Source organism: Manis pentadactyla, chromosome 8, assembly GCF_030020395.1.
Source record: "Manis pentadactyla isolate mManPen7 chromosome 8, mManPen7.hap1, whole genome shotgun sequence".
In the NCBI taxonomy this organism is placed as follows: domain Eukaryota; kingdom Metazoa; phylum Chordata; class Mammalia; order Pholidota; family Manidae; genus Manis; species Manis pentadactyla.
The window spans coordinates 59,505,853-59,533,802 of NC_080026.1; the positions used below are offsets into that span (position 1 = coordinate 59,505,853).

General features: G+C 52.1%; 2 protein-coding genes across 2 annotated transcripts in view; both read left to right on the forward strand.

Annotated features, from left to right (window-relative positions):
- Positions 1–1,165: 1,165 nt before the first annotated feature.
- On the forward strand, positions 1,166–3,561 carry SLC18A3 (solute carrier family 18 member A3). Its single transcript, XM_036927206.2, has one exon. The coding sequence runs from the start codon at positions 1,584–1,586 to the stop codon at positions 3,183–3,185; it is 1,602 nt and encodes a 533-aa protein (XP_036783101.2). The 5' UTR covers positions 1,166–1,583; the 3' UTR covers positions 3,186–3,561.
- A 1,431-nt stretch (positions 3,562–4,992) lies between these two features.
- Positions 4,993–27,950, forward strand: part of CHAT (choline O-acetyltransferase) — a 49,627-nt gene continuing 26,669 nt past the window's right edge. The window contains exons 1-7 of the mRNA XM_036927200.2: positions 4,993–5,265; positions 7,384–7,486; positions 10,279–10,470; positions 11,191–11,309; positions 12,727–12,780; positions 14,419–14,599; positions 16,521–16,698. Coding sequence (XP_036783095.2) covers positions 7,421–7,486; positions 10,279–10,470; positions 11,191–11,309; positions 12,727–12,780; positions 14,419–14,599; positions 16,521–16,698 — 790 coding nt within the window. The 5' untranslated portion in view covers positions 4,993–5,265; positions 7,384–7,420. The remainder of the gene's footprint in view (positions 5,266–7,383; positions 7,487–10,278; positions 10,471–11,190; positions 11,310–12,726; positions 12,781–14,418; positions 14,600–16,520; positions 16,699–27,950) is intronic.

Genomic DNA, 27,950 nt, shown 5'->3' on the forward strand with positions numbered 1-27,950 from the left:
TCTTCTGGGGACACATTAGGTAGGCCCAGCTCACAGCCTGCGACTCAGCCTGTCTGCTGCGAACCCAGAGGGGTCCAGCCCCTCAGCAGGTGAGCCTCACTTGAGCCTCTGATGGAGCAAAGCTGCTGGACCCTACCCGGGGAACTGGGGAGCTGGGGAGCAGGTGCGGTGCCCACACGGGCTTTCCACAGCTCCAAGAGAGGGCCCAGGACACATCCTGCCCCAGGACTTAGAGGCAGGCAGCTCGGGAGAGTGGAGGCAATAGAGGGAGTTTTGGGGTGGGGGTGGGGTGGGGCCTCGAAGGAGCACGGGGAGGCCTTGGTCCTGCGCCAGGAGGGTCTGGAAGGAATTAGAGTGGGGAGGAGGCCGGGAGGGAAGAAAGAGAAGGAGCTGGGGGACCGGGCGGTTTAAGGCATAAGGGGGAGTACAGGCTGGGAAAGGGTGGTGAGGTGGTGAGGCGGTGAGGGAGTGTGGGAGAGGCAGAACTGGGTGGAAGTAGGGCGACTTCTCCCCTCAATCCCCTGAGTCAAGAATCCTCTGCTGTGACGTTCGCCGGAAGGGCCGATGGGTCGGAACCCGGCCCAGCAGTCTCAGCGCCTCCTCCTTCTCTGGGGTGCAAGGGGCCGGGGGCGGGGCCAGAGAAAGGTTGGGGGATCCGTACCAGGCGCTGCTCCAGTGGCCGCCCACCGTCCAGCTGCGAGAACAGATGCACACAGTCGCGGCTCACCTCGGGGGCTCCTTGCCCGCGGTAACCGGGTCCAGGCTGAAGCGGAGAGCTGGAGTCCCCGACGACTCCCTCTCCCGTGGGGCCGGGGGTAAGCGGCGTTGCGCGCCCCTTCCAGGGGTGAGGGAGGAAAGAGCCGGCTCGGACCCCTAGAACCTAGGGCCCAACCTGTGCGGGAGACAGAGCCCGCTCCTCGTGAGGCGCACCCACCCGCAGGGGTTTGCCGGGACTCTTTCTGCATCAAGACCTCTTCCCAGGGCTTCCAGCCCCGGCGCATCTGAGGAGGGGACCCTCGCGCGGCCGCGCTCCGCCTCCTGCCCCCGCCCCGCCAACGTCGCATTAGCATGAACGACGCAAGTGGCCCGGGCACCACTCGGGGGCCGAGACTCACCGCGTCACAGCCCCGAGTGGAAAGGAAAAAAGAGGAGGCGGCGGCGGAGGAGGCAGGAGCCGACGCGAGGGGAGGGTAGAGCGGCGGTGGGGCTAGCGAGCCGGTGGGCGGTAGGCAGCAGCGTGCTCCTCGGCCCCCGCGAACAGCCTCTCGGCTCTGCGGGAACAGCTCTAGGCTCCTGAGGCGAAAAGCGCTCAGCCTCCGGCCCCGGCCTCTCTGCGCTCTCGCCTTCTCGGACCGCCCCTGAGCCCAGCGGCCGCGAGTCCCGTGAGCGTCTCCGAACAGCGGCGGCACCTAGCCGGTACAGGGTCCTTGCCGTTACCATGAGCCCTACAGCCACCTGAGGCACTGGGGGCGCTGCGCCACGCGGACCGCGCCCCCGACGTTCTGCGCCCTGGTCTCTGCACTGCAGGGCGCTCAAGCCCAGCTCCAGCGAAGTGTCACCGGAAAATCGGCAGGGTGGGGGCAATGGAACAGGAGGCGACAGCGGACCAGACCCGGGCGGCAGCCTCCAAGCTGTCGGAGGCGATGGGCGCGGCGCTGCAGGAGCCCCGGCGGCAGCGGCGCCTGGTGCTGGTCATCGTGTGCGTGGCGCTGTTCCTGGACAACATGCTGTACATGGTCATCGTACCCATCGTGCCCGACTACATCGCCCACATGCGTGGAGACAACGAGAAACCCACCCAGGCCCCCATAGTATGGGTGTCCACGCTGTCGCCGCCTATCCCAACCAATGCCAGTGTCGGCACCCTCAACATCTCAGAATCTCCCACGACGGCCACGAAGCCAGCTAGGCCTGCCCTGCGGCCCCGCTATCCCACGGAAAGCGAGGACGTGAAGATCGGGGTGCTGTTTGCCTCCAAAGCCATCCTGCAGCTGCTGGTAAACCCCCTGAGCGGGCCTTTCATCGACCGCATGAGCTACGATGTGCCGCTGCTTATCGGCCTGGGCGTCATGTTCGCCTCCACCGTGCTGTTCGCCTTCGCCGAGGACTATGCCACCCTCTTTGCGGCGCGCAGCCTGCAGGGCCTGGGCTCGGCCTTCGCAGACACGTCGGGCATTGCCATGATAGCCGACAAGTACCCCGAGGAGCCGGAGCGCAGTCGCGCGTTGGGCGTGGCTCTGGCCTTCATCAGTTTCGGAAGTCTAGTGGCACCGCCCTTCGGGGGCTTCCTTTACCAGTTCGCAGGCAAGTGCGTGCCCTTTCTGGTACTCGCCGCCATTTCGCTGCTGGACGCTTTGCTGCTGTTGGCGGTGGCCAAGCCCTTCTCGGCCGCGGCACGGGCAAGAGCCAACCTGCCGGTGGGCACGCCCATCCACCGCCTCATGCTGGACCCCTACATCGCCGTGGTGGCCGGCGCGCTCACCACCTGCAACATCCCACTCGCCTTCCTTGAGCCCACTATCGCCACGTGGATGAAGCGCACGATGGCAGCGTCTGAGTGGGAGATGGGCTTGGCCTGGCTGCCCGCCTTTGTGCCGCACGTGCTGGGCGTCTACCTCACCGTGCGCCTGGCGGCGCGCTACCCTCACCTGCAGTGGCTGTACGGGGCACTAGGACTGGCAGTGATCGGCGTCAGCTCATGTGTGGTGCCCGCCTGCCGCTCCTTCCCACCACTAGCGATATCTCTCTGCGGCCTTTGTTTCGGCATTGCGCTGGTGGACACAGCGCTGCTGCCCACGCTCGCCTTTCTTGTGGATGTGCGCCACGTCTCGGTCTATGGCAGCGTCTACGCCATCGCTGACATCTCCTATTCCGTGGCCTATGCGCTCGGGCCCATAGTGGCGGGCCATATCGTGCACTCGCTCGGCTTTGCGCAGCTTAGCCTTGGCATGGGTCTGGCCAACCTGCTCTATGCGCCCATCCTCCTGCTGCTGCGCAATGTGGGCCTCTTGACGCGCTCCCGTTCTGAGCGCGACGTCCTCCTGGATGAGTCCCCTCAGGGTCTGTACGATGCCATGCGCCTGCGTGACCGCCCAGTGTCCAACCCGGATGGGGCACCTTGCAGTCCACCTGGCCCCTTTGAGGAGTGCGAGGACGACTACAATGACTACTACACCCGCAGCTAGCAGCCCGGCTCCTCCTCTAGGCAACCCACCCACTCTCCATCTTCCAGGTCAAGGTGGCTGCTGTGTGAGTGCACTGGCCAGCTCAGGCTCAAGGCCTGGCCTCTCCAGCGAGTACTCCAGTGCCTCCCCTGTCTTTTCTTCCCCTGCCCAAGTCCCCTCTTCATGACCCTCCCCCTTTCTCCAATGGGGCATGGAGCACCGAGGCATGCCAAGTGATGCACTCCTGACACAGATGAAGAGGTGTGTGGGCCCCCACCTTGGGGCTCCCCTTTCTAGATAGCCACACTATATCTGTCTGTCCTACTTTCCGTTCCTCCCAGTGCCAACTTGGCCCACTGCACCACGGTGCCTCTAGCCCGAATCAATAAACCATATCTGTCTGACACCAAGTCTCTTTACTGATGGTGGGTGGGCAGCCCCGGACAAGGCCAGGACCTAGGGGAAGGTGCTTGGTCTAGCCCCAATTTAGGGTTGAGGGCAGGGTGCTCACTGGGAGCCTATGGCTCTTTGGCTACCTGGAAAAAGAGATGCTAAAGAAGCAAACCCAACAAAGGCTCTCAGCCACAGACACGCTGTGGTGCACAGGCCCACCCCCCCAAGCCCCGCCTTCCCAGGCCCAGCACAGCGCCCCAGGGCAGTGCCCCAGGGCACCGCCCCAGGGAGCCTGAGGACCCGCTCCCTCACAGTCTGTTAGGTTCAGACCCTTGAGGACACGCCCTGCATCAGCTGGAGCTCAGAGACTGAGCTGCCCTACAAGCCTGGCATCCTGCCCTTCCAGACCACAAAGAAGAGGAGGGACTGAGGTACCCCTGGCAGAGGTCCGATCTCTGAAAACGCTCTGTGTGATGTGTGTGCTCATCAGCAAGGTTCTATCCAGGACAATTGGGGAACAGCTGTCTGTGTGTCTGCTGTGTCTGGGCAATGTGTGACTGAGTTGGAACTGGGAGGGTGTGAGTGTGGGAGCTGGTGTCAATACCCCACCCCTACAATACCCCAACTCCATCCTGAATGGAAGCAGCCACTCAGGGCTGTCAGAGAAATCTCCCCACCTGAGTGTGGGTCCCAGAGCCCCAAGCCGGCATTTGTGCACCACTCTAATTGTTGCAGTCTGTGGCCTGCTGAAGGCCCAGAATCCTCAGATTCTGGTGTGGAGAGGCCGCGGGGATGGGATTCCCTGTGTATTTATTACACAGTGCTTGTGAGGTCTGCACTCACGGTGTGTGCACCTCCGCCCTCTGCATGTGTGGCTGTGTGTGTGTGTCTGTCTGGGCAGGGCTGTCGTGGGGGTCTGTGTGTGTGTTCTTGCAGTAAGGATCTATAACTTGGGGGCGGAGGCAGAGGAAGTGCTTTGTCTGGGAGGAGAGTCTCTCTGGCCGTGGGTCTCTAAGCATTCCCAGGTCTGTATCTCCCCCACTTCCTAAAGCCAGCAGGAATGGGGCTGGAACAGAAAAAGAGGGAGGGCTCGCAGTCATCATCAAAGAGGTTTTATTAATAATAATAATAATAATTTTGAAAGCAGTTGTAGCAGGGTTTGAACCTCACCTAGACAGTGGGCAGGGCACAAATTTCCCCAGACCCAGCCCTCTCCAGGGATCTGCGGCTGCAGTGGCGGCTAGAATAATGGGGTTGGGGAGCGCGGGGACGGGGGGCATGGGCATGGGCGGGGCAATGTTTTGCACGCCCTTCTCAGGCCCGGATTCCACTGCTCTTGCCCAGACTCGTCCGGGAAGCTGTCCGAGCTGGGGCAGGGGGCTGGGAGGTGGTGTCGCCTAAGGCGGCGGCACGGGAGGGGGTTGAGGGTGTAGGGATGGAGAACAGCCAGAGAGAGAAACAGAGACAGGGGTGGGGCTGAGGGAGGAGGAACTGGAGGCAGGAGAGGACAGGCGCGGCCGGCTTGCCTGCAGCCAGTCGGGCGGCTGCGAGGACTCGGAAACGTCGGAGACTCTACCACCGGCAGAGGCGGCAGCCCCGACTCCGGTACAACTGACGCGCCTCCGGATCCCCGGCGTTTCGCATTCCCGCCACAGTCCTGCTTGGTGCGGTGGGGCGGCGGCCCAGGCAGCAGGGCGGAGAAGAGCAGGTGAGAGGGGCGCGCGGAGCGCGGCCCGAGGAAGGGAGCGCAGGGAGCAGAGCGCGGCACCGGAGGCTCCATCCAGGGACATCGCTGGGGCGGAGAAGCCCCAGGGCCCACGGAGTCCTCCGAGTCCCGAACAGCAGCGGCCGTCGGGGGACCGCCAGGAGATTGCGGGATTCCCTGGCTCTAATGCCTTCCCACCTGGGGGCAGGGGCACTGGGAGCTGAACGATGAGAAGTTAGGGGTAAAGCCTTGGAGAGGCTTGACGGTCAGGCTCCGCGGCTTCGCGTGAGTGGCCTCACTTCTCTTGGACCCCTATATGCTAAGTACCAAGGTCTGCGCTTTCTGGGCCCAGTGGGGAATCAGCAGGTCTCACCCTACCCGACCGCTCTGAAGTGCGAGCTCGCACCCTCCCCTCTCCGACTCTTCCAGAGGCGGCAGGTGGGAAAGGGCCACGTTTGGCAAGTATGGGCCTGGGTCCAGGGAGTTTCTACAGGGCATAGACTGCCTGTGATGCTGTGGTGCCTGGGCCAAGCTGGGGTTGGGTCTCCGGGGCAGAGCAGAGACCCCTCCTGGCAACCTTCCGGAGCCCAGCCAGTGGCGGCATGGGTTGCAGGGCACTAAACAGACAGGGATACATACACACATCCATCCTCGTAGCGCTGGCCCAAGGGCCAAGGAGGAAGAGCAGCTAGCCTGCCAGGTCCAGGCCCTCTTCTTTGGCCCCCAAGAGATGAGACAAGACTCAGCTGCCTTTCCAAGATATGGCGGGGCTGCAGGTGGTCTCAGACACAATCTCTAGGGCTCTACTAACCTGATTTTGCCCTCCCCTCCCCCTCAGCCCTCCACAGCAACTGGGGTGGACCCTAACCTGCGGTCCCTCGAGAGCAGCCTTTGCTCCACAGCACTGAAGGTTCTGGGTACCACCTATTCTGGAAAACCCAAGTGGGTGCTGGTGTTTTTCACCAGGGCTCTACATTCTCTGCCCAGCTCAGCCAGACAACCCCAAGTCCCTCCACCCCTGCACCCAGCACATTCAGGTTTTTGGAGGTTGTGTGCTTGGGTCCACCGTGCCTGTGCCCAGCCCCCTCTGGAGCTGTGCTTGCCTGGTGGTGCGGATGGGGTGGCATGGGCTGAGCATCTGTTCTGGGCTCTTGTAAGAGAGCAGGGGGTGGACAACTGGAATCATGATGTGTGGCTCTGAGGTTTTTGCTTAGGGGGATCTCTGAGGGTCGAAGTTGGCCCTACAAGCCTTATAAATGAGCCTTTGCCCCTCCTGACCTGGCTCATTTCTACTGCACCTTCAAATTAATCCACCTATCTTCAAGCTGAGTCAGGTGGCCCCCTGGGGCCTGGGCTGTCCAGCTTCTCTGTACCACCTCCCTCAGCATTCCCATGCCACCTACACTAGGAGCCTGCAGACCCTAGACTGCCCAAGTTGCAGCCCACCTGGCAGGACCCAGGGTCCTCCTGCCTGGGCCATGGGCCAGGCCCCCAGTCAGCCCAAAGTGCCTCGTGGAGACCAGAGCCTCAGAGGGTCATGTATTCATGCATGCATTCATGCATACATTTCTTTTAGTTAGCTACTAAACACTGAACCTACTTCATGCCAGGCACCCGGCTAGGTCCCAGAGATAAAACACTGAACATACGTGACAGGTATGGTCTTGCCCTGGAGAAGCTCACAGTCCAGCAGGAAAGAGAGATTTTAATCAGCAAAGCACAGATCTATTGGATCACAGCAGGAATAAAACAAGTGCTCTGCAAATGACCCTTCATGGATTTGGGGTGGGCAAGCCCACTGTACTCCCTCCCACACTGCCTGGGAACTCAGGGGGACCTATGTGACAGCAGTCTTGTGGAGCAGGTACCAGCTGAAGGCTCACTTCAGGTGTCACTCTTTCCCATTTGGGGACTCAGAGAGGATGCTGTCATCACAGAATCTGGTCTGGAGGTCAGGAGATTGGGGCCAAGCCTACAGTGAGGCCCCCATGTACACTGGGCCCACGTCCAGCCTGGCCTCCTCACAGGGAAGGGACGGAGTGTGAGGCTGTGGGAAGTGAAGGGTCCATGGCAGCTCTATGTGGCTATTGTGTTGATGACCCCCTGTTTCTTGGTCCCCAGGTCTGCACCTCGGTTTCCCCAACCAGGAGTCACCAGGATGCCCATTCTGGAAAAAGCCCCCCATAAGATGGCAACAACAAGTCCCAGCAGTGAGGAGGAAACTGTGAGTGAATTTTGGAGCCCTCTCTTTCATCCCTGCTCTCTCCACTTACGTGCCACTGCTTGTAACAAATCCAGAATCATCTGAGTGGGACTGTCCCCCAGCACTTGCCTGGTCCCCAGTTCTGTACTCTCATGGGCAAAAGGCCCAGCCCTGCTTCAGGCCTGCTGAAGAGCCTGGGAAAGCCTAGAGCAGCTGAGAATGGCTTCAGGGGGTGCAGAGGGAATGCAGCCACCCTTCCTAACCCCCAAGGCCAGAAAGAGCTCTAGACCTGGGCCAGGTACTCTCTTCTCCCAGGGCTTTACCCCATCCAAAGTTCCACCTCCAATGACTTTGAGCCCAGTGGAGTTGCCTTAGGGGAAGGCTGAATGCTATACTCCAAGCCCTGTCACACCTCAGCCCCAGCTGCTGTCACTAGGTAGGCACTGGAGCCTCAGGCACTCACCATCTTCCCCATTGGCTTGAGACAGTGCCACCCCTCCCTGGGCAGCCATCCTCCCTTCCCACCCCAGCCAACCTGCCAGAGCGATAGAGGAACACATCTGATCTTCACATGTTGAAACGATGGTCCCTCTGTCACCTTTGTCTTCTGGCTACCTCCTTATACCCAGCCCCACATTCCAGGGCTTATTTAAAACCCTAATCAGAACTTCTGGGCTTGTCCCATGAAGTTGCTCACTACATGGTCCTGACCTCTGCAGCTGACAAGCACTGTTGTGGCATCTGGTCCACGGCATATCCCACTCATTGGCTTGTGGCTTCCTTGAGAATAGGCTCTGTCTCTCCATCCTCCTTGAGTCTGGCCCAGGTCCTGGCTCACATAACTACCCAGAAAATGTATATTGACCTGCGACGCCAGGGTCCAGAGACCTTCTTTAATAAAAGTGAGTTAGTCACCAGTGAGAGCCCAGGGAGGAGCCCCACGGGCCCCATTCTTCTTTACCCATGGTGACCCAAGCTATGGAGCAGGTACCAGCTGAAGGTATGCAAAGCCCCAAAGAAGGGTGGCCTGTTGCTAGCAGGACCTCCAGCCAGGCCTGCTGGCACTCTGGGCAAAGCCACCAGCTGAGCTGGGTTTTCTGCGGTTGCTTGCCCACTGACCAACCACACAGATCCCTGGACCACAAGAGAAGGGAGAGGGGTCCAAAGCAGCTGGGTAGAGAGCCCGAACCTGACTCCATGGAGTAGGCTGGGCAATCTGGAATGCTTCCCAGACCCACTCTCAAGTATTTCCCAGGGCAGCAACCCATAGTTGGCACTGGCACCCTTCACCCTCCCCACTAGGTCAGTGAACCCTAGAGCCCTGGCAGGTAGAGGACCCCCATTCATTCATCAATGCATTGACCCTGTCCCTGTCTGCCCCAGGCTGCTGGGGTAAGGGGACTCCAGCCCCAGCAGCACAGAGGCACGCTTTCCATGGGCCCTTTCACTCTGCAGTGCACACCCCACAACCCAACAGGGGGCAAAGCCCTGAAAGAAGGTAACCCACTACCATCAACTCTGTAAGTGTTCATTAATAATATGAAAAGTCCTGTTTTCCAACTGTGACCAGCTCAGTGAGGAATAAGGAAAAAGAATAGAAAAGGGAGCTCAGGAGAAAGGAGGGGAAGTCTAGGAGGAAGGAGCAGACAGATGTGGGACACAGACTGATTCCAGGTCTCAGCTCTGCCACCAAATTGCTCAATGGCCTTGGATTAGCATCTCTACTCCCTGGGCCTCAGTTTCCTCACCTGTAAATGGACAAAATTTCCTGCCCAGGCTAAGCCATGAAATGGAGAAAGACGCATGAGATCCCTGGGTGAACACAGCAGAAGGCACAGGCCTGGACAGGGAGCACATTGTCTCTACCCAGGCTCTCTCCACACTTTGGGAACCCCCAGAGATTATGATTAGGAATAAGGAGAGTAAGGACATTACATCATTTTATGATGTATCTATTGGGAGCCAATTGTTTCTCTTGCTTAAGTCTCTCTGTGCTCCCCCCACACCCCACCCCACTATAGGTAGGAATTGTTATTTAAGTCCTATAGAGGAGGAAGCTGAGAATGGAGAGGCCAAGAGAAGAAGACAGCCCAGCACTGCACACTCCCTGCCAAATCCCTTTCCCAGGCCCCCGTGGAGCAGAGCACCCCTCCAGGGTTTCACAACCCGGAGGGATTTACTAAAGAGCCAGGGCATGAGTCACCTTCCCAGGAAATATCTTACAGAATCCTGCCATTCAGGCAAGCAGTGAACTCACCTCCTTCTCTCTCTTACCTGTCCAGATCTTCCCCATGAAAGTCACACCCTTTGGGTCCAGAGATCAGTTGGATTCTGGAGCTCCAACTGAAAACAATTCCTAAATTAAAAGTGACCAGCAGCCAATATCAATAATGAGACTGTTTCATCTTAGACCCATTCTTTATGGTTTATAAGCACTCACATCCATGATCTGTGTGATTCTCTGAGAAGCAGAGGTTATTATTTCTATTTTATAGGAGAGGAGACTGATCTGCTTAAGATGACACATCTGGTCAAAGCAGGGCCAGAGCTTCAACACAGATCTGTCTGGTGCCTACACAAGGTCTTTTCCGCTGTACTCTCTCTCCTCCTGTGAGCAGGGCTGGGATACCAGAGAAAGCAGACAGAAGCTTCCAAAGTTCATAAACCTGCTGAGCTGAGCCTTTAAACAGAAGAGACCCGGGAGAAGGAATAAGGATAGGGGTGGGTGGGGGCAGACATGGCATTAACCTGGGACAGGCTTGGACCACACTTAAGGAGGGGCACAGTGAGTACCTGAGGATCCTCTCTTCCAGGGGCTGCCCAAACTCCCAGTGCCCCCACTGCAGCAGACCCTAGCCACCTACCTGCGGTGCATGCAGCACCTGGTGCCTGAAGAGGAGTTCAGGAAGAGCCAGGCCATCGTGCAGCAATTTGGGGCCCCTGGCGGCCTTGGGGAGACCCTGCAGCAGAAGCTCCTAGAACGGCAGGAGAAGACAGCCAACTGGGTAAGAGTTGCTGGGAAGAGGAAGACTGGGGGGCAGACAATGGACCCACAGGACAGGGGCCAGGAAGAAGACAAGGAGACAGAGGGATATGAACAAGGGGCAGGTAGGTGACAAAGATGCGGGGAGATGAGGACAGCAAGGAGCAAGGATAGAGGGCAGATGAGATGTAGGATGGGGGATAAGGGTGTGTACCGAGAGGGACAGACAGGGCCAAGATGGGGTAACAGAAAGACATGGTATAGAGATGGAGGACAGATGGGGTCCAGGAATGGGGGACAGTGAGGAACAGAAATAGGGACAGATGGGGACAAGGACAGGGACCAGAAATGGGGCAGCAGAAAATAGAGGTGAGGTCAGGGAACCAGAGAGGGTGAAAGGCAGGAACAGGACATGCATAAGGATGGGCAGGGGACAGGGAGGAGGCACCAATCAACCAGGATGGGCAAATGGGATGGAAGAAAGGAGATAGCATGGGGTAAAGGTGGAGGAGAATCACGGTGGGCTGGGGCACACACAAGTCCCAGCACATAACTGGGGCCCAGTGTGTGTTTGTGTAATGAATGAATGAATGAATGAATGAAACAAGTCCATGGCCCAGTGCAGTGTCCCAGTTGTCCCTTGGGGTTGCCAGTATGGGGCCAGTGCTCTCCATGGGCAAGGTGCTCTTGTTGGGGGGTGGGAGCACTGGAGCTAAGGGGCCCCTCTCTCTTTCCCTGGCAGGTGTCTGAGTACTGGCTGAATGACATGTATCTCAGGAACCGCCTGGCCCTACCTGTCAACTCAAGCCCAGCTGTGGTCTTTGCCCAACAGCGCTTCCAAGACACCAATGACCAACTGAGGTGAGGCCACTGTGCTCCTGGGTTTGCAGCTGGGGTGTCTGTTCCCCCGGGGTAGGGGGCCTGGCCACAGCACCAAGATTGAACAGCCAAAGTTTGTGCCTTGGCTGAGCTTTTTGAGGCCAAATGCCCCTTAAAATATGGCCTCCAGGTCAGGGGGCCAGAAGGGAGGTTAGGCAAGGCTGCATGTGAGTAACAAACACAAACACAAAGTCTTCCTCAGAATGCATTTATTTGGGGTGAGGAGCATTAGTAGAGGTCATGGCCCCCATGTGTCCGCACGGCAGTCGACCTGGCCCAGGCTCTGGGAGGAGGCCTGTATCCTTCTACCCCATCAGGACGTGAGGCTGGGCCTTGGTACTGGGACACGCTGCCCAGGCTATCTGAGTTGGCCTCGGCTCCCCCTGGCCCCCAGCTCTAAATGGGTCTGAGTGGGTAGAAATGGTTCCTTCCTGCCAGCTGCCGCCAGAGCCTGTGCCATCTGCTGCAATTTCAGAGCTCACTGAGCCGCTGGAATGGCCTGTGGGCCAGTGATGACAATAGAGGGGCCGCTTCCCCAGGGTGGGGTGGAGGAACGGTCTCCCTGCAGGAGCCTCTCAGAGCCACACCTGAGTCTCTGGTCTCAGAACTCACATGTGGCCCAATGTGGGGACTGTTCAGAGGGAAGACAGAAACAAGAGGCAGGGCTCAGCTATGCTAGGGAGACCCCCCCCACCCACTTCTTCCTCACTGAGATCAGCCCAGCCAACCTGCTAGCCTGCTGGCTGGGACAGCCATCCCCTTTCCCCTGCAGCCTGGGTCCCCCTGGGCAGAAGGAAGTGTGCAGATGGATGAATGGCTTCTGAAAACAGTTCCTAAAATTGCATCCGAGGGGGCATTTTCCTCCTGATGCAATTAAGTCAGGCTCATCATCCATGGACAGTTAAGATGACACAGTCCCATGGCACAATTCTTTGGTGCCTTTTTCCTCCCACACCTGTTTTCCTTTTCATTAGCACTCAAGGGGCCTAATAATTTACTGTTCCCTGGAGATGGGTTTTCAAAATACTGTGGTCCTGGCCCAGTCTGGCCCCACCCAGCAAGGGCCTTGGCTAGGAAGACCCCCACCCCTGAGCATCCATCCCTCTCCTCTCCTATCTGCTCTGTGTCCTCTCCTGGCTTCCTCTCCCTCTTCTTCTCATTCACCTTCCAGTTTCCTCTCCCCCCGACCCCCTCCAGGTTGTCTCCACAGGAACATTTCCAATCCAAGGCCAGATGGGAGGCAGCGGCAGGCACCCCATCTGATGAGTCACCCCCAAGGCCTGGGTCTGCTGAGTGTCAGATAGCCTGGGAGAGACAGAGGGAGGAAGGGACGAGTGGCTTGGAGAGAGGGAGTGAGGCTGGGCCTAGACAGAAGCTAAGGCCTCATCTCTCTCCGCAGGTTTGCAGCCAACCTCATTTCTGGTGTGCTCAGCTACAAGGCCCTGCTGGACAGGTAGGCTGGGCCCAGCCTGGGGAGGGGAGCCCTGCTCTGGTGGAGCCTGTTGGTCCATCAGTCTCCCCACCATACTCAACAGGGGCTTCCAGAGGGCAGGGACCTTGTCTCTTCCCAGCTCTGTGTCCCTGGCTCCGGTCACAGAGCAGGGGGACTCCGCCTGCCTCCTACCCTGTCAGTTTGTACGGCTGGGCCTTGATACTGGGACACGCTGGGACTGGGGATGCCTCACCCCCAGCGTCAGGATGATCTTTACCCCCACTGGCCCCACCATGAGTGGTTCCTTTCCCTGGGCTGAGCACTATCTGCATCTCTTCAAATGCCCCCTCCCTCCAAACCTTCTATGTGCACACGAGCCTTTGTCAGGAATCTAGAGAACACACAAGAAGGTGGGGAGGGAGGCAGGGTGGAGGTGAGCGATGTGGAACTCACCTTTGCTACTTGCTCTTGAGGGGAATGGCCTCCCCACTCCGAGCCTGCTTACTGGGCTTCAGCCCCACTGGCTTCCTTTCCTCCTTAGACCAGTGTTCCTCAAGTGATCTGTGGTGAAACAGCAGTAGAGTTTTTAATTTTATGAAATATTTGTAAAACACTACAAAAGTGAATTAGTAGAAAAATGGTACAAAGGTACAAAATATGAGACTGCCTGTTTTATCATTAGGTTCAACAGACATAAAATTCCTCTGTCAAGTGACCATATAAGTTTCTGAAAGCTCCCTCTGGGGTCCCACGCTCACCCTGTCACGGCTTAGTCCTGACAGCTCAGTCCCACTGTGGGGACACTTTGAGCAGCATAGATGTGACGCCTACTGTGCCCCAGCTCTTCCCACGGCTGCCTCTTACCCTCAGGGCTCAGCTCACATGTCTGGTCCTCAGTGACGCTGTCCAGGGTGCTCCTCCTTGTCACCTGTCCCACTGCCTCAAAGCCTCCCACTTGCCAGTGTGCTGTTTGTTGTCACCCCGGGACCTGCCCCCATTAGACTGGAAACTCTTGGCTTGTTTGCCTCTGTATCCCCTGATCCCAGAATGGTGTCTGGCACTGAGGAGAGCTCAGTGACATTTGTTGGCAGAAGGAAGGAAGGGAGGGAGGGAATAACGAAGGGAAGAAGGGAGGAAGGGAGGGAAGAAGGGAAGGAGGGAGAGAGGGAGGGAGGGAGGGAGGGGTGGGAAGGAGGGAAAGGGAAGACACAAAACAAACTGAGTGAGACCACAGGAGAAAGAGAACTTTTTGAACTCACAGGATTCTAGAAGAGGTGATGAATAAGTAGGCTCTTGAAAGGAGTGGAAGGAGTTTTCTAAACAACTGAGGGGAGCACAGGGGCAGGTGAAGGCATGCCAAGCAAAGAGCAGCATCAGCGAGGGCACAGAGGGCTAAAATGGCAAGGGCTGCTCCTGTCCATTGGTGTCAGGCCTGCGGCAGGGGTGAGGGGGACCGGCAGAGAGGCCGGAGAAAACCCCAAGGGTTTTCATGGGCAGTGGAAGTGGGGTGCTCCACGACTGTAAAAAGTGGGGAATGGAGCTCTTTGAGGGCCACTGAAATGCAGTTCTGGGTTTTGTGCCCTGCTTTGCCAGTCAAATTACAGAAGGATCGATTCTGTTTCCCTGCCTCCTGCCCTGCTCCCCACTCTCCCCCTCCAGCCACGCCATCCCTACCGACTATGCCAAGGGCCAGCTGTCAGGCCAGCCCCTCTGCATGAAGCAATACTATGGGCTCTTCTCCTCCTACCGGCTTCCTGGCCACACCCAGGACACGTTGGTGACTCAGAAGAGCAGCGTCATGCCTGAGCCGGAGCACGTCATCGTTGCCTGCTGCAACCAGGTAGGTGCCCCTTGCTTCTACAGCCTCTCAGGCTTTGGGAGAGCTGCACACCTACTCAAGCCTTCCTGGTTCTTCAAGCGTGCTCAGCCCCCACTTCCTCCCAGGGCCACACAGTGAGCTGGGGCAGGGTGGCCCCAAAGTTGGGTCTCTTGACTCCTAGTCAGTCCCATTTTCTCCACTGGTTGGGTTTTAAGAACCAGGAGAGTCATCCATTGAGAATGCCTTCAGTTGGCTCCCATTTCAGCCCTGACCAGCCAGGTCAGGTGGAGGGTCATTAATAAGACCCCATATGGCCTCAGCCCCTCCACATGCAGTCCCCCAAACAGCGGTCTTCCTGGAGACCAAGCATAGACAGACAGCATTATGGCCTGACTGTCAGGACCTCCATGTCCAGGCACTAGGCTTGCACTTACACCCATTCATCCCATCTGATCTTACAATGGCCTCACACAGTGGGCCTTGGGATCTCCATTTGACAGGTGAGGAAATGAGAATTAGACAGGGTAAGTGCTCTTCCAAGGGTGAGAAGGAATCCTAGGTCCGACCCATGCCACAAGCCCATACTCCATCCCTTGAAGCTCAGGTCTTCAGACTGGGTTCCAGGGAGCTGACAAGGACCCATGGGAGCCCGGGGACAGGCTGAGTGTGAGGGCTCCTGATGCCTCACCAGTACCCACCAGACCTTGTATTCTGTAGACTGAGGCTGCACACAAATATTTCATCTGACAAAAAGCTGTTTTGTGTTCTTTTTAACTAAAACCCAAGTTTGACACCCACCCCAGGGACTTCCCTGGTGTTTGTTCTACAATATTTTCTTCTTGGGCTCCTCTGACATTTTCAGTCTAAGTTGGGACCTCTGTGAAAGTCTGCCATCTGAGGTTGGCTGTTCCCAGGTTTGAAGCCCACCTGACACCCTGGATAGCCATAAAATGAGAACCTTTCTCCATTTTCATTCAAAAGTCAAACCCAGCATTTCCCAGCCTCCATACCCTGCAGTAACCATCCCTTGCAGAAATGCTCTCAGGGCTGCTGCTTTGAACCAAGCTGCATGTGCACTGCTCAGAGCATGGGACCAGCCACTCATGTCAACCAGCTCAAAGGGATCTTGACCTGCGCCTGGAATAAGATGCTTTAAAAAGCCTAAAGCTCTGGCTTCAAAGCTACTGAATAACAGCTCTCAGGCCTTACATACAAGGTACATGCAGGTACACATATTCTGTGTTCACCTACGCACAGCGTATTTTGCGTGTTGGTTTTCCACCTTAATTTTCCTCTGCATGTTATTTCCTGACTTGCTTTTTTTTCTCCACTCACCAGTGTGTTTGAGCTCTATCCCTGTAGCTGATTCTAGAGCTAGTTCATCCCTTTTAACTGCTGAGTAGACATGCACTGGATAAGTATACTGCACCTTACCCAGCTGTTCCCCTACCAGAGACCGTTTGGCTCTCTTTACCATCTGCTCTTGCAAACAAGGCTATATGCACATTCCTTATATGTCTTCTGGGCCACGAGGGTATATGTTTCTGTAAGCCATGGGCTAAAGTATATATTTATAAAAGCAATTGCTGAATCATAGCATATGCACATTTTTAGTTTTGCTAGACAACTGTCTTCCAACAGCAGTTGTACCAGTTTATACTCAATTCCACACAAACATAATGGTTTAATGTGAACCAGGAACCACAGAAAGTTTTCTTTTAGCTAAGTTTAACCTGGCCTTCTTTGATTTGGGGCAGCCTAGGGTCCGGCACAGCCAACAGCACTGGGTTGGTCCCCCCACAGTGACTCTTCAGAACCATTACATCCCCCCAGAACCTTGAGCCCGAACATCCCCCACCCATGCTCAGGTGTGAAGCCTTGTGAATCCTGACAGCCTGGGTAGGCTGCCACAAGTGACGTGTTTGACCTGTTTCCCCCACAGTTCTTTGTCTTGGATGTTGTCATTAATTTCCGCCGTCTCAGTGAGGGGGATCTGTTCACTCAGTTGAGAAAAATAGTCAAAATGGCTTCCAACGAGGATGAACGCTTGCCTCCAATCGGCCTGCTGACGTCAGAAGGGAGGAGCGAGTGGGCTGAGGCCAGGACGGTCCTCGTGAAAGGTTAGCAGCAGTGCCCAGCACGTCTCCACGCTCATCTCACCCTCATGCCCATTGGCTTCCTCCCTCCAGGGTTGGACGCCATGCCTCATCCTCATTTGCCACAGCGTGGGGAGCTCAGGCCTCCCTCCAACTCGGGGCCTGATGGCAGGTCCTGCTGTCAGCCAAGGCACCTTCAAACTAAAGACACCTTTTGTACCCTTGTATTTCATCTGACAATAGCCTAGCTTTCTGGGTGAGGCTGCCCAGCACTGCAATCCTGGAATGTCTGGGAATATTTTGGGATGGAAAATTTTGAGCTACAGGAAGGCTGGCCACAATTAAGCAGTTGTGTTTTACAGGTAGGCAGGAGTAGTACCCATTTTCAGGGTCTGAGTCACTGGGAGAGCTATCAGGATGGGATCTGGGATGGAGCCCACCTCTTCAAGGGTGTTTGGCTGCCTCCTTCATGTGGACTCTCAATCCCAAAATTTTTCGTCTTCAGGCTGACCTTTTTCTTCTGGCTGGCTGCTGCTCTGATGGACGTTTCCAAGCATTTCCATAATAAAGCTGGTAGTAGTCTAAAAATTTTTTAATCATCCTTCTGGAAACTTCTTTGCAAACCCAAAGCCTATTCCCAGGAGCTGCATAGAGTGCCTTCCTTTCTTGACCACACTGGACATTCTGGGATGAGGGACAAGACTTCTGTGAGCCTCCATCTGCCCCTCGGACTTTCATTTGGCCAGGTGTCCATTCAGGCTCCCTGAGTGTCTGTCAGCTGAAGGCCTGGGGAGCGTGAGAGGCAGAGAGGATGAAGCCCCTGCCCCTGAGCAACTCATTGGATAGGAGCAGGGAAAGAGAGACATAGGGAAGCAGATTCAAATACACAGTAACACTAATGTCCACCCATGTAAGGCAATGGGCACAGCAGGTTGCAAAGAAGTTCTCCAGGCTTTTCAGAAAGGGGAGGGAGCCTTTCCAATTGAGAGGCTTTTGAAACACTTTTGGAAGCAGTGGGAATTGTGCAAATCCCTGTGACCTGAAAAAGGGGTAGGAGAGAAGGCTAGCACCCAGCCAGGCCTACCCACCATGGCCAATGCCTATAGCCCAGCAGGGACATGTGGACCTGTCCTGCTCCATACAGAGAGCCACCCAGCTTTCTGGGTACACTGGGAAAATGAGAAGGTGGTGGGGCCTGGCTCTCTGAAGACAGGCACTTGCATTTTCTGGTCCCTCTGCCTAGAAAGTTCTTCCCCCAGGGCTGGCTGACTGCACCACAAAGAGCTCAGCTCAGGTGTGATGGCCTCAAGCTTCCTTTGAGCAGCACCCCCACCCACCCCGCCCCCCAGCACATTCTGTCACCTTATCCTATTTTCTCTGTGATTGCATTTCTCACTCTCTGAAACCAGGTTTTTATTTGCTTGATTGGTGCTGATGATCTGCCTCCCTTCCATCATCTACAAAGGCCCAAGAGAACAGGGCCTTATCTGTTTGGTTTAACTTCTGAATCTGATGTGTCAAACACAGTAGAGCCCCTATTATATTTCTTAAATGAAGCAATGAAGCATTACTAATGATACTGGGCCCCAGACTCATTTCCCACCTACCAATTAATTATTCTTTCATTCAATTATTGGGCACCTGCGGAATGCTCAGTCCTAAATCAGGGGCAGCACAAACCACAGGGAGGTGTGGGAGCTCACCCTGTTCTCACAGACCTAACCACCAAGTTGGGAAATCAGTAACTTACTATTTGAAAGTGAGTTAATTCCCTCAGGAGACCATGGTGTAATCAAATCCCACTCTCGTCCCCTCCAGGGACAGAGACAGGCACCAAAATAATCGCCTCTGCTTCTAGTACGGTTTCCACTTTATTAGCAACCCAGGCCCGAGCTGTCTCCCTACAGGACTGGCGGGGATTGCCTGCAGGTCTAAGTGCTTGGGCTGTGCTCATCGGAATTAATTTGTTAATGGCACTTGATCTGGCTTTCTGAATGGAAGTGCTGTTTCTGAGAGAAGTGTGACAGAAAAAAGGGCACGCGCCTTCCTTTGGAAATCCAATTAATTCAGTTAGCACTGTCCTCTGCGTAGCAGGAAACCAGTCCTCCACAGAGCCCCCTCACTGACTGGCCCCAGACCACGGAAGGGAGCAGGAAAGCCATTCAGGACATAATTTCAGAAAGAGTATGGCAACTGGGGCTAGAGTTGAGAGCAAAGATGTAAAGACATGGGTGGGGTCCAGATACCTTAGAGAAAGGAAAAGAAAAGTGAGGACAATTCCTAGGCTTCAATTTTGATCAGTTGAAGAGGCGGTGGAACTATTCCCTGACATGGGAACCAGGTAGGGGAAGTGGCTACAGAATGGGGCAGTGTTAGGTTGGAGATGCCTTGAGTCATCTAAATGGAGATGTCACATTAGATCTATGTGTCTGCAACTGAAGAGAAAGGTCGGTACAGAGACATAAATTTGAAAGCCATCAGCATATAAGTGATATTTAAAGTCATGGACCTGGGTGAGATCATCTGGAAACAAAAGAACAGGGCATTGGAGGTCAGGTAGAGAAAAATGCAAAGAGGATTGAGAAAGTCATGAAGTCAAAAGAAAACCAGGAGATGAGTCATAAAGATCCAAGAGGGAAGGAGGGAACTGCCAACTGTGTGGAATGCAGCTGGGAACACAGGGAAGAGCAGGACAGAGAGGAGACTCTGGGCTTGGCAACCCTCAGTGCCTGGTGACCTTCACAAAGGTCAGACCAGAGTAGTAGGAAGAAGGAATGGAAGCCATCCAGCAGCATGAAGAAATGGCTGATGAGGCGGTCAATGAGTAGAATCGGTAAGTATGGATGACTCTTTTTATACATTTTGGTCTGAAAAGGAGCAGAAAAATGGGGGAGTTGCTAGAAAAGGATAGGGGTCAAGGGAAGTGATTTAGGAGGAAAAGCAAGTGCATGGTTATATGTAGACAAGTACGTGGAAGTAATCCAGTAAGAGAAACTGTTAATGAGGAGAAAGGAGCTAAATGCAGAGGTGGGAGGAAATTTTGCAAAGGCAAAAGGAGGTGGAACCCAGAGTATAAGAGGCCTTTGGTTGGGACAGGAAAAACAGAAAACAGAAACCTGGGCCTGAGGTCTATGGGACTTATGGCCATAGTGGTGGGGGTATGAGAAAGTTCCCAAAGGGTGGCTGCTGGTCTCAGATCTGCAGAGCCATGGCCATGAGCTTCGAGAGGCAGGGCTGGGACTGTGAAGACAAAGAGATCAGATGAAATAGCCTCTTGGAAAATGGAAAGAAAACTTACCCAGGAAACTTGCTGAGATATTTGGGCTTGGCTGAGTCACATTTGAAGGCTTGGGATCATACATTTAAGAAGAAACTAATAGCATATTTTTGCCACCCTCACACACACACCATGTGCAGCTACTCAGGTTCAGGCAAGGAGAACATGGGTCACCTGGTCCAGTCAAGGTTGGTGAGTATAACTTAGGGAGAGAGGGGGAAGGTGTGGCAAGAGGATGGTTATAATGTTGGAGTCTGAACTGAGTGGGTAAGTGTAGGAGTCTGCTGGGGCTGCCGTAACAAAACACCGCAGACTGAGCAGCTTAAACAACAGACATTTGTTGTCTCCCAGTTCTGGAGGCTCAAGTCCAAGATCTAGGTGCCAGCAGGGCTGGTTTCTTCCGAGACACCCTCCTTGGTTTGGGATGCCGTCTTCTCACTTTGTCCTTAAGCCATCTCCCTGTGTGTGTGTCTGTGTCCTAATCTCCTCTTCTATAAAGACACCAGTCATGTTGGACTAGGGCCAAACCTATGACCTCATTTTACCTTACTTACCTCAGTAAAGACCCCACCTCCAAACACAGTCTCATTCTGAGGTACTGGAGGGCAGGGCTTCAGTTTAGTAATTTTGGGAGGACACAATTCCTTGCACAACAGGAGGGAAGCGAAAGACAGAGGTGAGTGACAGACAGTGGAAACAGGCAGCGGCCAATGTGTTTGGAGGAGTCAGGGGGTAACACATTTTATAGTGTGTAACAAAGCAGGAGTCAGAGAGTCAAGAGTGTGCTGAGCACTTGAAACTGAGGTTTCAGAGGGGTCAGTTCCTGGGAGCAATGAGTTCCAGGCGTGATTGTGCACATGGGAGCTGAGGTTGGACTCTCAGACAGGAGGCTGAGGGGCCGAGAGAGGAGGAAGTGGGCTGGGTCATCCACATGGCCCTTCAAGCTGCCAGCACAGTGACTGGAGTCAGGATGGGGAGGAAGAAGATGAGCCACATCTGCATGATAGGGAGCTGAGGGAGTCAGGGCAGCACAGCAAGAAGGAGGGCTCTGATGGGAGAGGTCAGTGTCTAACAGCTGTGGTTCCAAAGGGAAAGGGCAGAGGAGTCATTGAGGACTAGAAACAGGGAGAAGGAAGCCGCCTGCCTGACCTGGCTCTGGGTGTGTGAGTGTGAAGGAAAACCACAGCCCCCTGGGGGTGGGTACAGGGAAGGGCACCCCTCAGGGTACCACCTCCTGCTGTGGCAAAAGGTGAATGGAACACTTTCAGAAGAGGTTAATGAGACAGGGTACCAGTGTCACTAGTCAGGAGACATGAAGGGTTCAGAAAGGCAGAAAGGAGAGTGGTGAGGGCTGAGTCCACCCAGGGACACTGGAGCAGGGGCCATGGGAGTGCCAGTGAGGGACCCAGGGACAGTGGTCATCACTGTAAACAGGGCTTCCAAATCCTCTGCCTCTGGGAAGCCACTCTCCTGGTTGCAGGTGTGGCTGCCTGGCTGTGGTTGAGAGGCCGGGGGTCTCTTGGCCCATTGCAGCATCACAGCACTGTGGAGCAGGTAAACTTTTCAGAGCATCTCAGTTGAAGTCCCAGGGTATCCACTTTCCTTCCTGGGACCAGGGCAAAGAACAATGCCGTGGGCTCTGGGGCCAGGCAGGTGCTGTCAGGCAGGCTGAGCAAGCCCCTCTTGTCCTGGTGGACGTCTGGACTGAGGCACCTGAGCTAAAACACCTGCCTCCAAATTTTCATAGGGTCAACTGAGGCCCAGCAGGGCAACCGATGTCAGGAGCTCTCTCTGCTTTGAGAGAGGGCTCCTGATCCTCCACTCTGCCCTCCAGCCAGGATGGCTCCCTCCGTGAGCTCCCAGACTCCTCAGCCCAACCCTCAGCCATGACATCGAGAGGATGGAGCTCAGGGAGGCCCATTAAGAGCCAGCATGGCACATCCCACGAGTGGTGAAGCCAGCTGCCTACCTCAAAGCCTGTCCCTCTGTGCCCTGTTTCCCCACATCCCATAGCCCTCACACTGTGCTTCTCACACAGAGCCCACTGAGAGGTGGTGCGGGACTCTGTCAGCCTGATCAGTCACAGCCAATGCAGAGCACCCTCCTGAGGTCCTGGTATTGTGAGGAGACTAGAACAAGCAGAAGACGTAGGATGAGAGTGGACAGGATAAAACCAGAGGAGTGTGTCAAAAGGAGTCCTGAGGGAATTTGGGGGCCTCACCCTCTGCCTGTCACAGCCCAGGAGGGCTCCCTCTGCCAAGCAGGACTTGAAGGCAAACCCAGGTGCGTTAAGATCAGTGTGACAGTCTGGCTGACGACCTCAGGGTCAACTCAAGAGCTCCTTTAAGAATACCAAAACTATTGCAGCCCAGGTTGGGCCTATTTATCCAGATATCAGTGGCTGCTGTGAATAAAGGTCCCCCTCAGTGCAGGGCCCTGTCTGGTGTGCTTTCTGCCCCTTGTGGCTTTAAGTCTTCATTAGAGCCTGAGAGGTGGGGAGGAGGCTGTGTTTCCCGCAGGTTGAGGAAGTCCCCACACTTAGAGGTGGTCAGTGGTAGAGCTGTGTCTTACCCCAGGGGAATCTGTCTCCTAAGCCTGAGATACACAGGGGAGGGACTCAGGGCCGGCCTCAGGAGAGGTATGTGCATCCTCTCAGGACCTCCTTCTCTGCCGAGCCGCCAAGCTGCGGCCTTCCTGAACCCAGGAGGAGCCAACACCGTTAATCTGGTCCGGAATTTAATTAGATGTTCGGCCCTGAGTCTGGAAGACTACAGCACTTGTCAATTTGTAGGAGAAGGATAGCCGGCTCAGAGAGCCCCGCCTCCCGAGCCCACTGGCTTTCCTGGGTGCCGCGTGGAGATCCTGTGAACAGACTTCTGAAGCAGATGCCTCCGTTTACACAGTCCCGTAAATATTTATTCCCAGCAGCCAATTAGAGCTGAGCCACTGCTTTCAAGAGGGAACTGACAGAAGGCGGCTGCAGCTGCAGAAGGCCTCAGTCATGGTTTACAAGAACCCCTTGGGATGGGGCATTTTGCTATTTAAGTGTTGTCATCCAGAGAGAGGCAAGTCTGCTGATTTTAAAACCAATTACACATTAGCAATAATTATTAGCCTCTCTGATTTAATTGGCCCAGAAATACCTGCTGGACTCTCTGGGCTGAAAGCTGTTTTCTTTCTCAGGCTGAGGTGGGTGTTGGGAGATGGGGCAATTCCTCCCTCCCACAGTGGAAGCATGAAGGCTTTTAGAGATGAGACAGGGAGAAGCGTGGTCCAGGGCAAGAAGCCTGGGCTTGACCTGGCCCTCCCTGCTGTCCCCAGAGCCCGGCTTCCAGCTAGGATATAGACATAGCAGCCCTGTGCCGTGGAGAGGACCGAGGGGACTCAGCAGGACTGTAAAGTAGGCAATCTGGTGCCTGGGCACAGAGGATGCTCACTAAATGATAACTCATATTGTATTTGAGGAAACACTCTGGGGAAGCTTTGTCCAAGGCCCACAGCCTCTCTGAAAAAATCTGGTGAACTGAAAATGGGCATCTGTTGAATGGGCACTGTCCATGCGGTCAGTGACAGTGACCCTTGGCACCATACTGAATGGCCTGTACTCCTTGTGTGGAACCCTAACCCTGATTAACTTCAGGGTGCTCTCTCGTGTTTTTTTGGGATCCCCACATACCACACGCTCTGTGTGCACACACTTCAGACACGTCTCTTCTTTCATGGTCCCCCAGTGCCATTGCTCTGGCCCATACTTTCCATTTCATGGACAGCATGATGATATTTGGGGTATAAGGCAGCTGGCAGCTGGGAGGGGTTCTTTGTAGCTCCTGTCATTCTCCATTTGCCACCCCTCCCCTAATTCTGGAAATATGGGAGCTCTTTAATTCTGCTTTTGTGGAAAGGGTGGTCAGACCCCAAAGGAAAGAGCAATTCTTGGCTCTTGAGTTCTATTTTTTTTAATTAAACTTACTTTGGGATGATTACAGACACTCATGCACTTGTAAGAAATAATCTTGCCTGTACTCTTTTTTCCCCCCAATGCTAACATCTTACAAAACTATAAATACAATGTCACATACAGAATATTGACATTGATACAGTCAAGACACAGGACAGTTTCATCCTTATGAGGATCCCTCATGCTGTTCTTTATAGCCACACCTACCTCCCTTCCACACCCATCCATGAAACCCTGCCAACTACAAATCTGTTCTCTATTTCTATGATGTTATTATTTCAAGAACATGATATGAGTGGAATCATACAATATGTAACCTTCTGAGATTGGCTTTTCTTCACTTGGCATAATTCTTTGGAGATTCTTGCAAGTTGTTGCAGGTTTCAATAGTTCATTCCTTTTGATGTATTCCATGGTATGAATGTATCACAATGGGGGATGTAACCATTCTTTGCCTAGCCCTAGATCCCAGAGATTTTCTTCTATATTTTTTCTAGAAGTTTTGCAAAATTATATAGTACATTTAAGTTGACAATCCATTCTGAATTAAAATTTTTTATAAGGTGTAAGATTTATGTCCAGGATTTTAATTTTTTTGCCAGTGTGTCCAATTGCTCCATCAACTTTTGTTGAAAAAGTCATCCTTTCCCCATTGTATTACTCTTGCACCTTTGTTAAAATCAGCTGGACATGTTTATGTGGGCCTGTGCTTGGTTTTTCTATTCTCTTCCATTGATCTTTGCGTAATCTCACTGCCAATACCATACATTCTTAGTTATATAGCAGTATAATAAGTCTCAGAATTAGATACACTGATTCCTCCAGCTTTTTTCTTTTTCAAAATTGTTTTAACTATTCCAGTTTCTTTGCCTTTTCATGTAGATTTTAGGATCGTCTTGTCTATGTCTACAAAAAGTCTTGCAAAAAGGAATTTTGATGGAAAGAGCTGTGCTAAACCTGTATATCAATTTGGGGAGAACTGACATATTCACTATGTTGAGTCTTCTGATGCATGAATATGATATATCTCTCCATTTACTTACATCTCTGATTTTTTCCATTAGTGTTTTGTAGTTTCAGCATACAAGCTATGTACATTTTTGTTAGATTTATACTGAAGTATATCGTTTGTTTTGCATGACTATAAATGGTATTGTATTTTTAATTTTGGTATTCATATGTTTGTCATTGGTATACAGAAGTACAGTTGACTTTTGTATGTTTATCTTGTATCCTGCAAACTTGTTGAATTCATTTATAAGTTCTAGAAGGTTTGGGATTTTTCTTGTAGATTCTTTAGGATTTTCCATATAAATAATCATGTCATGTGGAAGTAGGGATTTCTTTTTCTTTCTGATCTGTATCCTTTTTATTACCTTTACTTGCCTTATTGCACTGGCTAGAACTTTGGTACTATGTTGAAGAGCAGTGGTAAGAGTGGGTATCTTTTCTTGTTCCTAATCTTAGGAGGATGGCATGCAGTGTTTCACATTTAGCTAGAGGCTATTCTGTAGATGCTCTGTATGAAGTTGGGGAAGTTCCCTTCTATTCCTACTTTCCTGAGATTTAAACATGAATAGATGTTGAACTTTGTCAAATACTTTCACAGCATCAACTGCACAATCATATGATTTTTCCCTACTCTGTTAATATGGTGTGTTACATTACTTGATTTTCAAATAGTCAACCAGCCTTGCATCACTGAAATAAGCCCCACCTAGGCATGGTACATAATTCTTTTTATATGTTGCTTAATTCTATTTGCTTATATATTGTTCAGTGTTTTTGTATCCATATTCATGAGGGTTATTGGTCTATAATTGGTTGGGTTTTTTTGTGGGCTTTATTTTTTGTATTGTCTTTGTTTTGGTGTCAGGGTTTTATGAACAAATGAATTGGGAATTTTCCCTCCTCATATTAGTAGGAAGAAATTGTGTAGATTGGTCTTAATTCTTCCTTAAATGTTTCACAGAATTCTCTAGTGAAAGCATCTAGGCCTGAAGATTTCTTTTTTGGGGGTTTTAAACTTAACAATTTAAATTTTCTTAGTAGTTATAGGGATATTTACATGATCTATTTCATATTGGGTCATTGTGATAATTTATACTTTTCAAGGGATTGGTCCATCTCTTCTAAGTTGTCAAATGTTCATTTGTAGAGTTGTTCATAGTATTTTCTTATTATCCTTTTGATGTCTTCAGGATGTATAGATCTATTTCTATTTTATCCCTCATATTGTGTCTTTCTTTCATTTGGTTTTCTTTGTTTGTCTTGTCAGAGATTCAGTTGATCTTCCCAGATTTTTTGTTGATTTTCTTTTTCTTTTTTTCTGCTTTCAATTTTATTGCTTACTGCTCTTTATTATTTTCTACCTCCTGATTGCTTTGGATTTATTTTACTCTTCTTTTTCTAGATTCTTGAGTTAAGAGCTTATATTATTCACTCAAGACTTTTCTTACTTTCTAATGTCAGTATTTGTGCTATGCATTTCCCTCTCAATAATGCTTTAGCTGTGTCTCACAAATTTTGATACACTATATTGTTATTTTCATTCATTTCAATGTTTGTTTTTAAGATTTCCCTTAAGATTTCCTCTTTGACCCATGGCTTATTTGGGAAAGGGTAGTTTAGGTTCCAAATGTTTGGAACGTTTCCTGTATTTTTCTGTTGTTTATTTTTTCTTTGAGTCTAGGAGTCAGGGAACACATTTTTTTGTTCTTTCAATTATTTTCAAATAGTTGAGGGTGTTTTGTGGGGTAGAATATGATCTAACTTGGCATATACGGTCTGGGAACTTGAAAAGAATGTGCATGTTGCTGCTTTTGTCTGGAATGTTCTGTAAATATCAATTGGATCCTGTTGATTGATAGTGTTATTGAGTTTTTCTATATGCTTGCTGACTTTCTGTGTAGTTGTTTTATCAATTCTCAAGGGAGAGGTTGAAGTCTCCAAATACAATTGTGGATTTGTCTATTTCCCCCTTAAGTTCTGTCAGTTTTTGCTTCACATATTTTGTGGTATGTTTGGCACACACATAATTGGGATTGTTATGTTTTCTTGGTAGAATGACCCTTTTGTTTTATGCACTGTTCCTCAATGTCTCTGGTAATTTTCTTTGCTCTGAAGTTTACTAGAAACCACAAGAAAAAGCTATACAAACAGATACACTAAAAACACTACAGACAAACCAAATTGGAATTCTAAAAAATGTTCAAGTAACCCATAGAAAGGCAGGAAAATGAAAGCAAGAATTGAAAAACAGCAAACAAAAAATAATATGGCAGAGTTAAAACCCAGCATAACAATAATTGACAGAGTAGATTAAAAAACATGAACCAGCTATATGCTAGCTACAAAACACTCACCTCACAGATAGCAAAGTAGTCTGGTTGAACATAAAAGCAAGCAAAAATATATATTGAGCAAACATCAATCAAAAGAAAGCAATAGTGGCTATATTAATATCAGATTAGGTAAGCTTCAGAGCAAAGAAAATTACCAGAGACGTTGAGGAACAGTACATAAAACAAAAGGATCATTCTACCAAGAAAACACAGCAATCCCAAGTGTGTATGCATCAAAAATACCATAAAATATGTTAAGCAAAACTGACAGAACTGAAGGGAGAAACAGACAAATCCACAATTATATTTGGAGACTTAAACCTGTCCCTTGAGAATTGATAAAAACAACTACACAGAAAGTCCGCAAAGATAAAGAACTCAACAACACCATCAGTCAACAGGATCTATACATAATTTCTCATAGTCTATTGGTGTTGAAATTTTGTTGGTTCTAGTGAAGTGTAGGACATTTACCATTATTTACATCCCTTTACACTCCCTGATTTATAATTGTTGTAAATATTTCCTCTAATATAAATTTAGAACCACATCAGGCAATGTTACAATTTTTGCTTTAGCAGTGAAACTGAATTTTAGAAACTCAAAAAGAGAATGAAATTTATTTACTAAGATGTTTACCCTTTCTGTTGTTCTTTCTTCCTTCTTGATGTCCCAATGTTGCTTTTTTTATGTAATT